At 37.3% G+C, this 13,959-nt stretch overlaps 1 protein-coding gene across 4 annotated transcripts; it reads left to right on the top strand.

The window, feature by feature from the left end:
* The first annotated feature begins 1,925 nt into the window (after positions 1 to 1,925).
* Positions 1,926 to 12,104, top strand: mpz (myelin protein zero). 4 transcript variants are annotated; one of them, XM_016564256.1, is made up of 6 exons: positions 1,926 to 2,103; positions 3,139 to 3,302; positions 4,569 to 4,782; positions 5,463 to 5,592; positions 6,176 to 6,224; positions 10,440 to 11,756. In XM_016564256.1, exons 1-6 carry the CDS (start codon positions 2,058 to 2,060, stop codon positions 10,521 to 10,523), a joined length of 687 nt encoding a protein of 228 aa, XP_016419742.1. In that variant the 5' UTR covers positions 1,926 to 2,057; the 3' UTR covers positions 10,524 to 11,756. The 4 variants fall into 4 exon arrangements, with proteins under 4 accessions (XP_016419742.1, XP_016419744.1, XP_016419745.1 ...); XM_016564258.1 differs by lacking the exon at positions 10,440 to 11,756 and adding an exon at positions 12,074 to 12,104 and having other exon boundaries at positions 1,928 to 2,103; XM_016564259.1 differs by lacking the exon at positions 10,440 to 11,756 and adding an exon at positions 11,975 to 12,091 and having other exon boundaries at positions 1,928 to 2,103.
* Positions 12,105 to 13,959: the final 1,855 nt, after the last annotated feature.

The raw sequence follows: 13,959 nt of genomic DNA, 5'->3' as shown, positions 1-13,959 counted from the left end.
CCTTCATTTCTTTGTAAGTGGGCAAACTTACAAAATCAGCAGGGGATCATACTTTTTTTCCCCCCACTGTATATATATATATATATATATATATATATTTATATGGCCAAACAGTGAAGATAAAATTTCTGATACTTTGTAATATAAATAAATGAGATGTTTATAATAGTATAATGGATTACTTGCATAAAATGCATATAAATGAGTTGTTACTGTATATTTCCCAATATTATGCCTTATTCAATATGTAAAAGCTCTGTAGACATCATTGTGGGGGACAAAACATAATGCAAAACAATGATGATCAACAGATGTACAAATAAACATTCTTCAAAAGCCTGATGAATCATATTTTATACTTTTAACATAATTTTTATTTTCAAAAAAAGTGCATTGGAGATATTTAATCACATAAACCTAAGTTGCTTCAGTCCAGTTAATGTTCATCTTGAAATATTATTTAATCTTATATTTACATTATGAAAATCATTTCAGATTTCACTGCAAAAACAAATGTACCACAGCCTGAAGGTGGATATTTTTACAATTAAAAGCTGTTTTACTTACTAAAAAATATCAACTATAAGTCAAATGACAGAAGGGATGTCGTAGATTTTTCAGTTGCATTGATCATGTTGAAAATTTAGAGGCCTTAGAGATTCATATGTCAAACATAATACAGCAGGCTTTATAGGGTTAAAGATGAAGTGTTGGTCCAGTTTAATGTGCAAATTATGGTAGGTCGATTCCTCCGATAGTCTAAACACCATGGTGCTTTCAAAACATTGCTTTGCCAACATTGGCTCAACCATTTGGCTTGAATGTAGGACATTAAAACCTGTTTGTCCGAATAATGGCAGATGGGGGGAATGGTCTGTAAACCGGTTTCCTGTTTTGAGTGGCAGGCAGATGGCGACCGGGTCAGGATAGGTGAGATGGAAAAGACCTGCAGCTCATTGTGTTTTCAGACCGGCGGCTTCTCCGGGTATGTTTTGTTTATAGAGTCGAATCTTCAGCATAAGAGAGGAAGGATTACAGACAAACAGCACTCAAGCGTGACAGGATAAGGAGAAGGGAGGTATCAGAGTATTAAACCACAGATACACACACACACACACACTGAACTCCAAACATAATCTGACTCACTTAGAGATTGTCTTTCTTTAATGCTGCAGTGTCTTTGTCCTTCAAATTTGATCTTTCCTCGTCAAACAGATGCTGCGATGCTTTTATTAACTGGCTGGAGAGCGAGAGAGAGGATTCATTCTCAGGTTATTGTATCACTTGTCCTTTCTATATCGTGTTCATAGACTGTCTTTTAGAAGGAGACAAAGAGAGGGAGCGAGAGAGACTATCGTGTCAGGGACGGGGCCAAAGAAAGAGAAGGCACGAGATAATGAGGTGGTGGAGGCAGGGCTTAAGTTTGGGGTGTGGTTGGGTATAAAGTCCAGGACTGAATAGTCTCATCTTGATGCCCTCTAGTCTCATTCCCTTCTTCCCTCCATCTCTTCTCCTTTCTCCATCCCTCGCTCTCTCGGAACCCCTCACATACTGACCTGCGGGGAGATCGGAGGGAGATCATGCTGTCTGTACTGGCACTGACGTCCGTGGTACTCTTGGCACTTAGAGATTGTCTTTCTTTAATGCTGCAGTGTCTTTGTCCTTCAAATTTGATCTTTCCTCGTCAAACAGATGCTGCGATGCTTTTATTAACTGGCTGGAGAGCGAGAGAGAGGATTCATTCTCAGGTTATTGTATCACTTGTCCTTTCTATATCGTGTTCATAGACTGTCTTTTAGAAGGAGACAAAGAGAGGGAGCGAGAGAGACTATCGTGTCAGGGACGGGGCCAAAGAAAGAGAAGGCACGAGATAATGAGGTGGTGGAGGCAGGGCTTAAGTTTGGGGTGTGGTTGGGTATAAAGTCCAGGACTGAATAGTCTCATCTTGATGCCCTCTAGTCTCATTCCCTTCTTCCCTCCATCTCTTCTCCTTTCTCCATCCCTCGCTCTCTCGGAACCCCTCACATACTGACCTGCGGGGAGATCGGAGGGAGATCATGCTGTCTGTACTGGCACTGACGTCCGTGGTACTCTTGGGCATAGGTAAATACATTTCATCCATCTTGCATTTCATCATTTTGTGACAACAAAGCAAACAAACTAACTTTGAAACTAACCAGAAGTCCTTCTCATAAGTGGCTATACAGTATGACTGAATTACTGTACGTTCAGACTCACCTGTTGTTTGTGCACCTATTGCCTACCTGTTCAAAACTGGCCAGGTTTGAGAAATGACGCAGATCAGAAAAGACTGATCACACAGTCAGAATATAGAGACTCTTTCCTTAATTTTTACTGCTCTTTTCTGTTTTAAATAGAACATTTTATTCTTTTAATTATATATCTGTAGGTCTTTAGTTCTTTTTTTAATTTGTTTTAATTTGTATTTGTTTCTTTGGTTTTTCTAATTTTACAAAAATATTAACTAGAATAAACTGCAGTATCAAGGACATTACAAAAACAAGCATTTGTTCTTTTTTTTCTTGTGAGTCAAGGTTTATTTTTGTATCAGTTGTCTATTCAATGAATTTGAGCTTTTTTAATACTTTCTAACGTGTACAGTACTTGAAATGCTTACTCTACTGAATATATTAACAATACAAATGCTGTTTTATGTTGTCATATTTTTTAGTTTTTATTATTCCAAATTCTTAAAAATAATATATATGTATTAGAAGGAGACAAAGAGAGGGAGTGAGACAGACTGTCTTGTCAGGGATATATACATACAATCATCATTTTTATGTATAAACTTTTTAATATGTATATGTACATAATATGTAATGTTCAGTAAATTGAGGAAGTAAGAAAAATTCACAGTTGAATTTATGATCTAATTGTTTACTTTATTTGATATTTACATTTTTTTAATTTGTGCAAATTAATATTTCTGTAGCTATAATTGAAAAGAAATCCTTAGTGACAAATTGTTGACTTTTCAAGCTTCAGAGATGTTCTTTAGAATTAAAATTATTATTCACATTTCACATCTCTAACTTTACGGTTTTATTCATTTTTTTTTAGATTTGTATCCCCATGTGGCTAATATTCCTGACTATGTGTGTTTGTATGCTCCAGCCTCTCAGACCACGGCTATAGTTGTGTACACAAGCTGGGAGAGACATGCGCTGGTGGGCACAGATGTCAGACTCTCCTGCTCTTTCTTCTCTTGGAAATGGACTTCTCCAGAAGTAACCTTCTCATGGCACTACCGTCCAGATAGGGCAAGAGACAGCATCGCTGTGCGTAGAAATGCAGAAACTCACTATTTTAACACACACCTACACCTTTTCTGGTCAACAGTTATGTGAAAGAAATGATTTAAAGTGATAGTTAACCCAAAAATGACATTTTAAATAACTCAACCCATATAGCATATTGTAGCATGGAACACAGAGATATCTGGCAGAATGTCCAGGCTGCTCTTTTCTTTACCCAGGCCCCCCATCCACTTTCATCTTATGTAAAAAAGGGGCCTGCACAGACTGCTAAACATCTTTTTTTTTGTGTGTGTTTCTTTGCAAGAGAGAACGTTATACAGGTTTGACAGAACATGAGTGAGAATAAATGACAATGTTTGTTTTTGGGTGAACTTTCTCTTTAAGATGTTGTGTCTATACAGACAAACACACACGAAACAAATGAACAGAACATTTTATAATAAATCAATTGACTAATCTGCAGATTAACTGCACTGATTTCATTTGAGATCATTTATTTTTTAAACGTCACACTTATTTCTGAATAGTCAAGCATTCTTCAGCAAACCAAGGCAACAAAGGCACATCAAAAGAAGGACTTTTTCACGTCACATAACTTAATTTGACTGGATGCCTTATTGTAGGTCTATATTCCAGGATATCTGAAAAGAAAATTAAAAAGGCAGTGCTTGCTTGAGAGCAGCTACTTCAGTTTCACAAGTTTTTAATAATTATTTTAATTTGCAATTACAGCATGAGGCCTCATAATATTAATTTAGTGTGATTGCATTTCCCTAAGCCTGTTAAAAGGTGTATGCACTGGTAGTGTAACTCACATATCTGTATGAAAACATGCCCACCCCATGGGAATATCCTTGTGTCTGTGTGGTTTGTAGAGATAATTACCTTGCAAACAGAAATATTAGTTCCTTGTGGGTGTAGTTCTGCTTTCCAAATTGTACTGTACCGTGCAAGTCCTTAAGTTGGCCAACCGGCTGCATTTATTTCTGGATGCATTTTCATACAGGTAATTCTAGTAGTTCAAAATCTAATTTCATTCGCTACGCAGTGGAACAGAGTGAATTGAATAGCATGACTTCATTTAATTTGTAAATTAGTTTATCAGAAAATGTAATTTGATCAAAAATTATAAATCTGTAAAATCACATTTTCCACTGTAAGTAGCTTTTCTGTGAAATTTCTCGGCCTTCTTTTTAACGGATGCATTTGATATAATCAAATCTAATATAGTTTTACATTTTATGATAAGATATAGGATGATAATATAAGCTGTCTATCATTATTTAGATTTTCCACTACACAGGCGGAGTACCCTATGTGGATAACAAAGGCCCGTTCCGGGACCGTCTGGAATTTGTGGGGAACCCCAGTCGCCGCGATGGTTCTATCCTGATCAAGAACGTCGACATTGCAGACAACGGAACCTTCACCTGTGATGCCAAGAACCCACCTGACATTGCTGGCAGCCCCTCTAACGTTCGACTGCTTGTGTTTGAGAATGGTAACAGATCACTTTGAACATTTTTGTCTTCATCCACTAACAAAAAATTATTTTAAGAACCAAAAATGGCTGCTTTGCAGAGAAACGTGCTGCACAAGAAAACCCTTTGCTTTCCTCTCATGCTGCAGTTACTATCAAGACTGCTTTTTGCCTTTAGGCCCATCTTATTCCAGGGTGGCATACAAAATCTAGGAGATCATATGGCAGGAGATGAAAGTTTGCTGCTAATGGAAGCACAAAATAACAGTAAAGCAGAGAGACCTGAGTGGTTTCCTTGTGTGGTCGTACATTTTTTCTGAGAGTACAATTTCCATGAAAAATAGCCATTGTTGAATCCAAATGCCTCACACAGAGCCTAATTCATCAAATAAATGCTTTTCTGCACAGGTGTTTTTGATTTTCCTCTTTGTTTCCCTTTTAAAAGTAAATTTAACTTCTCAGTGCGGTATTAGTGGGATATGTCGAGGAAAAAATGAAAACATTTCCAGGTGGACATTGATTGATGTTGTTTGGAGTTATTTTTCAGTAATATAGTCGTGTCTGTAAAAACCCACACCACACAAAACAGGTGCATTAAGGCAAAGACACAATGCAACTAATAGATCAGTAAAACTGTACAGGAGCTCTTTAATCTGCAGGCCTCAACGTTTCTCACTTTATATTCTCTCTTTTTCTCTCAGTTCCAGTCGAGGCTGGTGTGATAACAGGGGCTATTATTGGCGTAGTGTTGGGACTGCTGATCCTCATTGTGGCAATTTACTATCTGATGCGTTTCCTGGTCGCCAGACGAGTGTTCAGCTTGAGCATGAGGTCAGTCTGGGAGCATCTGCTCTCTCAAGCCCGACCCGACCCTCTGCCCAGCCTTGACACACATACTCCTATTCACACACACACACACACACGCTTACCACTACACAACCCAGATCCCCACCAGTCACACACTCACACAAAAACACACGTCATGAGCAAGGCATTGACAGAACCCCCAACCAAACTGGGGACTACTAAGTCGCCTATTCTTGCATAGCCAGACTAAATGCACAATTATTTTACCAAGAACTGCACATATTTGAGTGACATTTGAGCAAAAAAAAATGCTGTTTGTTTTGTTTTTATATGCCTGTCCATTATAGTCTTCCATAAATATTACGTATTAATGTACAGTAACTCAATATAGTGTTCTACTTGTAAATGACAAACTTTAGCAAATCTAGTGATTAGTTCTTCGATTGAGGTGCTTGTTCTATCAACTTTGAACAACTGTTCAACAACTTGTCAACTGTAAAAAAAATAAATAAATCAGAGTACCTTCACAACATTAACAAGCAGTTGAGTCCTCCATCCACCAGGTGGCCACATTGTTCATGCAATTTTTGTATTTTTGTCCCCTTAGTAAACATGGCAAGAAAGGCAAAGGAAAAGAAGGATCACAGCAAAAACAGGCAAGTGCCCACCTGCGTCCACTCTAAACATGCACACAAACACACACACACACACACACACACACATACACACATGCTTGCTAGTTTCTTTCTCTTGCCTCCTGTCCTCTAGTGGTCTCCCCCTCTTTTGTCTGTGGTTAGTTTTGACCAAGGTCCTTTTTAAAACAAGTTTGTCCATTTCCACACACTTCCAGTCAAAAGTTCAGAATATTTATATTCTTATGCTGACCAAGGAGGAATTTATTTGATCAAAAATACAGTAATTTGTTAAATATCATTGCAATTTAAAATAACTATTTTCTGTTTTAATATATGTTAAATTACAATTTATTCTTATCATGCAAAGCTGAATTTTCAGCAGCAATTACTTCAGTGTCACATGATCATGAAATCATTCTAATACGCTGATTTGGGACTTAAGAAATATTTCTAATTATTAGCAATGTTGAAAACAGTTGTGCCGCTTAATATTTTTGTAAAAACTGTGAAACAATACTCAAAGGTTTGAGGTAAGTAAGATTTGTTAAAAATTAATTCATACTTTTATTTAGCAAAGGTGCATGAAATTGATCCAAAGTGACGGTAAAGACATAATTCATGTAAGTGCTGTTCTTTTGAACTTTCTATTTATCAAAGAATCCTTAGGGGGGGAAATTCCACAAAAAATATTAAGGAGCAAAACCGTTTCCAGTGATAATAAGAACCATTATTAATAATTGAGCACGTATAATAACTGAGCACCAAATCGGCATATTAAAATGATTTCTGAAGGATCATGTGGCACAGAAGTAATGGTTGCTGAACTGAGGACTGAAGTAATGGTTGCTGAAAATTCAGCTTTGCCATCACTGGAATAAATTACATTTAAAAATATATTTTAAAAAATATGATTAAATAAATGCAGCCTTGGTGAGCATACACTTTTTTTTTTTTCAAAAACAAAAAAAATATTCTTAATTATTCCAAACTTTTGACTGATAGTATATATTGGGCTTAATTAAGGCTTAACCAGATAAAATAATATAATAAATATAATAAATTAAACTGTAATATAAAAAAAAAAGTAAAATAAAATAGTAATTATTTATATTAATATATAAATATAATATAATAAAATAAATGTAATGTAATAATAAAAATAAGCAATAAAGAAGTGTCAGGTTCATGGAAGTCGAAACTCCAATTAAAGCTACATCTACCTCAGTGTTTGTGCTCCTGTCTGCATGCCAGTTTATGAAGCCTCATTTACAATGCATGTAAACATACTTGTAATCCAGTACATGTCTAGACTAGAGTAGCTGCACCTCATCAAAAATAGAAGCAGGGGAGATTTGGGATATAGCATTGGTGTCAAAACTACATTTTTTGAAGGATACAAGCACACCGGCAAGTTTATTGTTGCTACATATACTGCAATTGTGTGCAATAAGCCATGTGGGGAAATATATATATATTAGGCTACAGTATAACAATTCTTAAGATACCAATGGGACGACATTAAAGGTTAAACCAAAATGCAGAAAATGGAAATTGATTTGTGGTCCAGATTTAAGAATTCATTATCACTCTCAGCTCTTCCCTATGGTCCTGTGGATTTAGGGATCACCATATCAGTGTCATTGAGCTGGCAGTCAAATGGAGCTCATACATCTTTTTCTGTGCTAACGTGCCATTCATTTACATACCACCTTACTTTTCTTTTTCTATCTCTCTGGGTTTATTTTCTTCTGTGCACTTTTCCATGCCATTATCCTTCACTTCCTTCATATCACTGATTTTTCTCCTCTAGCTGTCTCGTCCCCTCCCTTTCCTGCTGTCCTCCTTTCACTTCACAGTAGGGCTGGGTATCGATTCAGATGTTCCAATTCGATTCGATTTCGATTTTCTATTCGATTTCGATTTTTGATTCGATATTCGATTCGATTTTTGATTTCAATTCTCGATTCCTGAAAAGATACTTTTAAAATGAAACAAACTGCCAGCAGGTGGCGGTAAGTCACTGATTTTTATCACTGAATCATTCATTCAATTGATTCATTCGAACGGCTGATTCATTCAAGAATGAATCAAGTGACTGTCTTTATGAATGGGTAATCATGAATCACTGACTCACTAGATTCGTTCAGAAATGCCCGTTCATTCATAAACGAGACACCGCTGTGTTTGAATGGAGATGCGCAGCGGCTCCGCTGTGTCTTTGTTTTAAACTATTTTCGACTACGAAATAGAGCAAAATCAGACAATGTAAGTCACTTAATATTAACTTCTTGTTTATTGAATTGTATTGTATTAAATCAGTATCACATTTACAAACTCCCTTAAAAATCATTAAAAGCTGTCACTCATCTTAGTTCATCTCGATCTCACATTTATAATCAACGAAGCTCTCTACACTGCGCAATGAATCTCTCATTTTGCTTATGAAAGGATTCGTGAGATATGTCTGTGATACATTACTCAACGCTGCAAAAACACGTAGAAACATTTGAAGCTCCCCTGAGCGCAATCACAAGTATGATGAAGATTTGGTCAGTCGCACTGGTGCTCCTAAAAAAATGTTTATAGTCGCACGCAGTAGTTTTCAGTCGCAAATGCGACTGAAATGGTCGCACTGTAGAGCCCTGGATCCGCCATTTTAAGCAATGAATGAATGACGGACTCTTTGTTGTAACATCGCGCAAGGCAAATAAGGGGGTGACATCTAGTGGATTAGACTAGTAATAAGATTAACGTAAATCTTATGTTCAATGTTTGCAGAAATAAATATAGAAAAAAATCGATTCGTGGCCTTTGAGAATCGATATTGAATCGACCACATTTTAAAAAACGATATATCGAAAAATCGATTTTTTTGCCCAGCCCTACTTCACAGGTGAACAGTAAAATGCTGTCAGACTGAATCATGTATCTGCTTTAATCATATATTATATCATGACAAACACCATCACGTACAATCAAGCCACTGCCTTCCTCACACACATCTAATCTCTTACAGGATCAAACTAGCAGATTTCCAGTCTTGTATTGTTTATGTTCTTTCTGTCTTTATTGCCTTTCTTCTTTCTTTCTTTCTGTCATCGGTTTCAGTATACGCTCCTCTATTTGTGCTCCTCTGTGTGCGTCTCCTGTCAGCTTCACTCTTTCTCTTTCACTTCTTTATTTTCTTGGTTCTGTCAGTGTAAACCCAGTCCACCCTCCAATATCCAGTGAACTGAAGGCAGGTTGATAAAGATTCTATGGGCTGCAGACTAGAACTAAGATCTCAGGACTTTAAAATCCCATAGCGGAAACTTGCTGCATAGTTTTACATGAGTTTAAAGTGTATTTATATTACAAAAGCAGTAAAAAAAAAAAAAAAAAAAACTAAACCTTTCTGTGACATATTTCTAGATTTGATGTCACAAAGAACTTAAAGGAATATTTTTGGGTTAAAAACAAGTTAAGTTCTGTCAACAGAATTCTAAATTCTGTGGTAATCAAGTTTAACTTGTATTTATTCTGGAATATTCCTTTAAAGGTGAAGTGTTTAATTTATGCACTACTAGTAGCATCAAACGAAAATGGCATTATTTTTGACAGTATCTTTCCAAAACCCTCCTACCACCCTTTTATAGTTTTGACAAACTGGACATCCTGCCATAAACTTAGAATGAAATGTTTTACTCACTGTAAAACTGGGTTAAAAGAAAGTATTTTACTTGAAAAAAAAAAATGATTCACTTCACCTTTAACTGAGTTACATGCAGCACCATTTCAGGTTTCTGACAGAACTGAACCTTCTTTATGAAAAAACAAAAGATAATCAAACATGTTTCAGCATCCCAAGGGGTCAAAGGTCAAGATTATTTTATTTAGGTGCTGTGATGTCACGCTATCACTCCCTAACTGGCCACTTCCTGTTTTGTCCTCCCTTTCCAGAAACCGAAAGTTCCCCTGGTGTTCATCTCCTTCTAACCCCTCGTTTAGCATTTCACTCTCTTTTTTTTCTTCTTCTTCTTCTTCTCTTCTGTAATGAAACTACCTCCCTTATTCTGGTTCCTCATATCCGTTAAACTCATCTGACCATTCCCACCTTAACCCACAAGCCCTTCTTTTTCCTTCTCCCCTTTCTCGTTTCCATTTTTGCTTTCTTTTTATTCCTCTATTTCTCTCTCTCTCTCTCTTTCCTCCCGTAGTGACTCACTCCTCCCCTCTCCACACTCCCTCTCTTTCCAGGCTTTGGCTGTGACGGATCCGGCCAAGCTGAAAGCGGCAGCGTCAGAGAAGAAGAAACAGGAGTCTCGCAGGGAGAAGAAATAGGGATTGTGGAGCAGAGAGCTAGAGCTCCTGAGCGGGGCCTCCTCCACCCAGACCCAAGCCCAGGAAGAGGCAGCGGGGATGGGCAGGCAGGACAGGGTTCTTATGACCATTGAGCTAGAGCTCACTAAACAGGAGAGAGAGGGAGGGCAAACTAAAACGAGTCCCGCTGCGGTCTTTTCTCAACTTGCGCGCAAATTCACTCTCAAGTGAGAGAGACGGGTATGAAAAGAGGGGGTGGTGGAGAGTTTTGGAGGCAAGGAGATAAAGATGAATCCTTAAAAACCGGAGGACAGGAGAGGGGTGAAATTTGTCTCATTTTAATTCAATTCCAAATGAAAAAAGTGTGGTTCCACAAAAAAAAAAGACTGTCCAATCTATGTGCGGCACGATAAAACTACAAACACAATATCTATGAATTTACTTGCAGCTGTGACAAGATATTTTATGATTACAATACATAATTATTATATAATTTGATATCATGTGGGTTGTTTGGGTTCTGTCCTTGCTATGTTCAGCTATGTAGCTCCGCCCACATTAAAATCTAATTCATTCAAAAGCACTCTCCGCATTCAGTGAGGTTCAAAATTCTGAATAGCTTCTACTGTATTTAGCATTTTTTTATTTCAGTACATTTTGATGATAAACGATATAATCAGCTTAACAATTTGAAAGAAAATTTAATTTAAAAAAATGAATTTAAAGATTTCAGAATCTGTTAGTATTTGATTTGTCCCTCTTTTGCTTAAGAGCAGCATTCGAGCTGCTTGAACTCCACAAGTTTGTGTAAAACCTGATTTGAGATGGTCCAAACGTCATCTTGAGCTCAAGTGGAAGCAAGAACATCTTACTGTACAAATGAGTTTACATGCACAATATTTCTCATTAAACTACAAATAGTGCATCATTTTAGGTCCTAAATCCTAAAACCTTCTGGCATGTTTCCAGGTTTACATTAGCTCAAATCCCAGGTTTTCATTGTGGACTTTTGAACCCCACTCGAGTCGTATATTGTACATCTGTTCTGTGAAAATGCGCTCAGTTTTTGCTTTCAGGGAAAACAAGTTGTTGTGTTGCAACCGGTTAGGACACAGTCTTTTTTTTTTTTTAAATCACACATTCACAACAAAACCCAGAGCTTTGAGCCATCCATTACGCACACACTGACAGTTTGTGCAGAGCTGTAATAGTGGCAGAATGGTTTCCTCTTGTTAAGAGACAGACAACTCTCTCTCTCTCTCTCTTTCTCTCTATACACATACAATCTTATACAAGAACACAATCCAAGCTGTACACTTTTCACACTTTGCACTTTTGTTAAAAAATGATTTTGGAAACTTTATATTAACTGACTTTTTTTCTCATTCCCTCCCTCTCTTTCTATTTTTCTCTGTTTTACTGCCTGTCTCTCTGTTTTTTTCCCCCTATTCTCTAATCTCTTTTCCTTATAGCACTTCTGACACCTTTTTTGTCTTTTTTCTACTTTTCCATCTATTCTTTCACCATTCTTGTCATCTGATATACTGGTGCTATTACATCACTTCCTGTAGGCCGGCCCCCTAAAGTAGCCTCCCTCCCCATCCTTCTTTTACTGAGAGCTAAATATAGCACTAGTTTTTTTTTTAGTCATGGAAACAAACACACTTCCTCACTGTTAAAATTTCATTTCAGTCACATAAAATTTGTTCACATTTCGTTCAACACACTAACACTCATGGCGTGATCTCATGTATCCCATCAAGCAATTTTAAGTGCTATCACAATAGGGTTTTTTTGACAGGAATTTGAATCTGACTTAGAGTTGTGGTGTGTTTTTGCTCTGACTGCAGTGACTGAAATACCCAAAATGACGTTGATACTGTTGGCAGAGACATTCAAACACACACGCTGTGTGAGAGTTACTTGATACTCTAAGTCAAATTCTCACGTCTGTCCGCATAAGCTGTTGTCTGACAAACAGCTGATTATTTTAACACTCTCTTGTAACTGGAGAACTATCTATGTCTTCCTTCTGTCCAGTGAGGGCCGGCTCCTACGGTTGCACTTTTCCCCCAAACATCTCCACACATATCATTGGCAAGGCCCATCGCTCCAACCAGAGTCATAGTTTTACTTCACCTCTCTCTAATCCTCCTCTAACTATCATGAATGCTCATCCACCACCACCTCTTCTCATCCCCTGTTTCTGCTGGTAAGAATACCCCAGTGCTCTCTCCTGCCCCTTGCTGCCCACAGGAGAAAACATTTTCATTCGGCCGTACTGTCGCAAAGATGTCAATGCAAAAAAATGGAAGTTCTTTTAGCTAGCTCTCTGCTGACTAGGAAAAATGCGTGTTTTTCACGATTTTTGCATGTGTGTTTTAAGTCTGACGATATGTCTGTAACCTGTCAACATGTTTGGGGAACAAAACGACATAAAAACAACATTCGTCACGTCATCGTTAGTAATGACAAGCTGTGCAGCAGCGCCCTGGGACTGTTTGTGTGTTGGAAGCAAATGTAATAGAGTTTAATGATGTTTAATAATATTTCTGCACTTTCATTTGACTGACATGGCAGAATTCATGTGGTTGTTTCTTCATGACAGTGTTTACCATCGGGACGTTGGCATGTTAAGGCTACGGGAAATGATGCAATGAGGGTGGACAGGTTTTTGGAAGTTTTTGAGAGAGAAATAAATTATAAAATACTGGGATGAAGACTTGGACTGAACTCATATTCAGGTGAAAAGTCATGCCAAAGTACAATAAACATCTCAGTCTCACAGGATATGTTTTTCTGTTCAAGTCTTCATGTCTATGCATGTCAGCCCCAAACCATGCGTGGTCTCTCAGTGGGAATGTTAGGAAAAGCTATAGAATTGCAAGGGCTTGTGGGAAATATGTTTGTTAGCCTACAGACAGATGCTTTTTATGCATCTCAGAGTAAATGTCAAGCAGCCACATGGTACCTGCCATTAAACTGTTTAAATATCGGGCAATTCCCATGTTGTATGTATTGTGCACCTGTATTGGTACAGGTCTAGGTAACCGTTCTCTCTTCAAACTCCATTAAAAAGTCTAATCATTTTTTACTTTTATTTTATCTTTAACCTAGCTAACTTTGGTTTTCTGTAAAATGTCTTGTAAAAAGAAAAATCTCAAATTGAAATAATTTCAGAAAAATGTCAATAAAAAAAATCAGATCCCTTGTGTGTTTTTGTGTGCACTGAAAGAATCACCTGAATAACCATCAGTGATGCAGATGAGTGAATAACTCTATAAATTATGGTTTAGATGTAGCCTAAATGATACATGTATTAATGTAAGAACTGCATAACTGGGCAAGTTGAAAATGTAAAAAAAAAAAAAAAGTTCGTTCATAAATTCGTGTGACTCTTGTTTACTTTTATCTCGTGTGTTGTTTTGGCGCACGGGCTAGTCAACATCGTTTTTTT

Source organism: Sinocyclocheilus rhinocerous, unplaced genomic scaffold (assembly GCF_001515625.1).
Source record: "Sinocyclocheilus rhinocerous isolate Xijiao unplaced genomic scaffold, SAMN03320098_v1.1 scaffold919, whole genome shotgun sequence".
NCBI lineage: Eukaryota > Metazoa > Chordata > Actinopteri > Cypriniformes > Cyprinidae > Sinocyclocheilus > Sinocyclocheilus rhinocerous.
Note: the sequence above shows the minus strand (reverse complement) of the source record. Positions and strands in the feature narration are given on the sequence as shown.

Excerpts from the sequence above, each read along its gene's own strand:
- mpz (XM_016564256.1), top strand. The coding sequence starts at position 2,058 with ATGCTGTCTGTACTGGCACTGACGTCCGTGGTACTCTTGGGCATAG. Across the intron at positions 2,104-3,138 it reads CGTGGTACTCTTGGGCATAG|CCTCTCAGACCACGGCTATA; the intron begins GTAAATACATTT and ends TGTATGCTCCAG. Across the intron at positions 5,593-6,175 it reads GTGTTCAGCTTGAGCATGAG|TAAACATGGCAAGAAAGGCA; the intron begins GTCAGTCTGGGA and ends TTGTCCCCTTAG.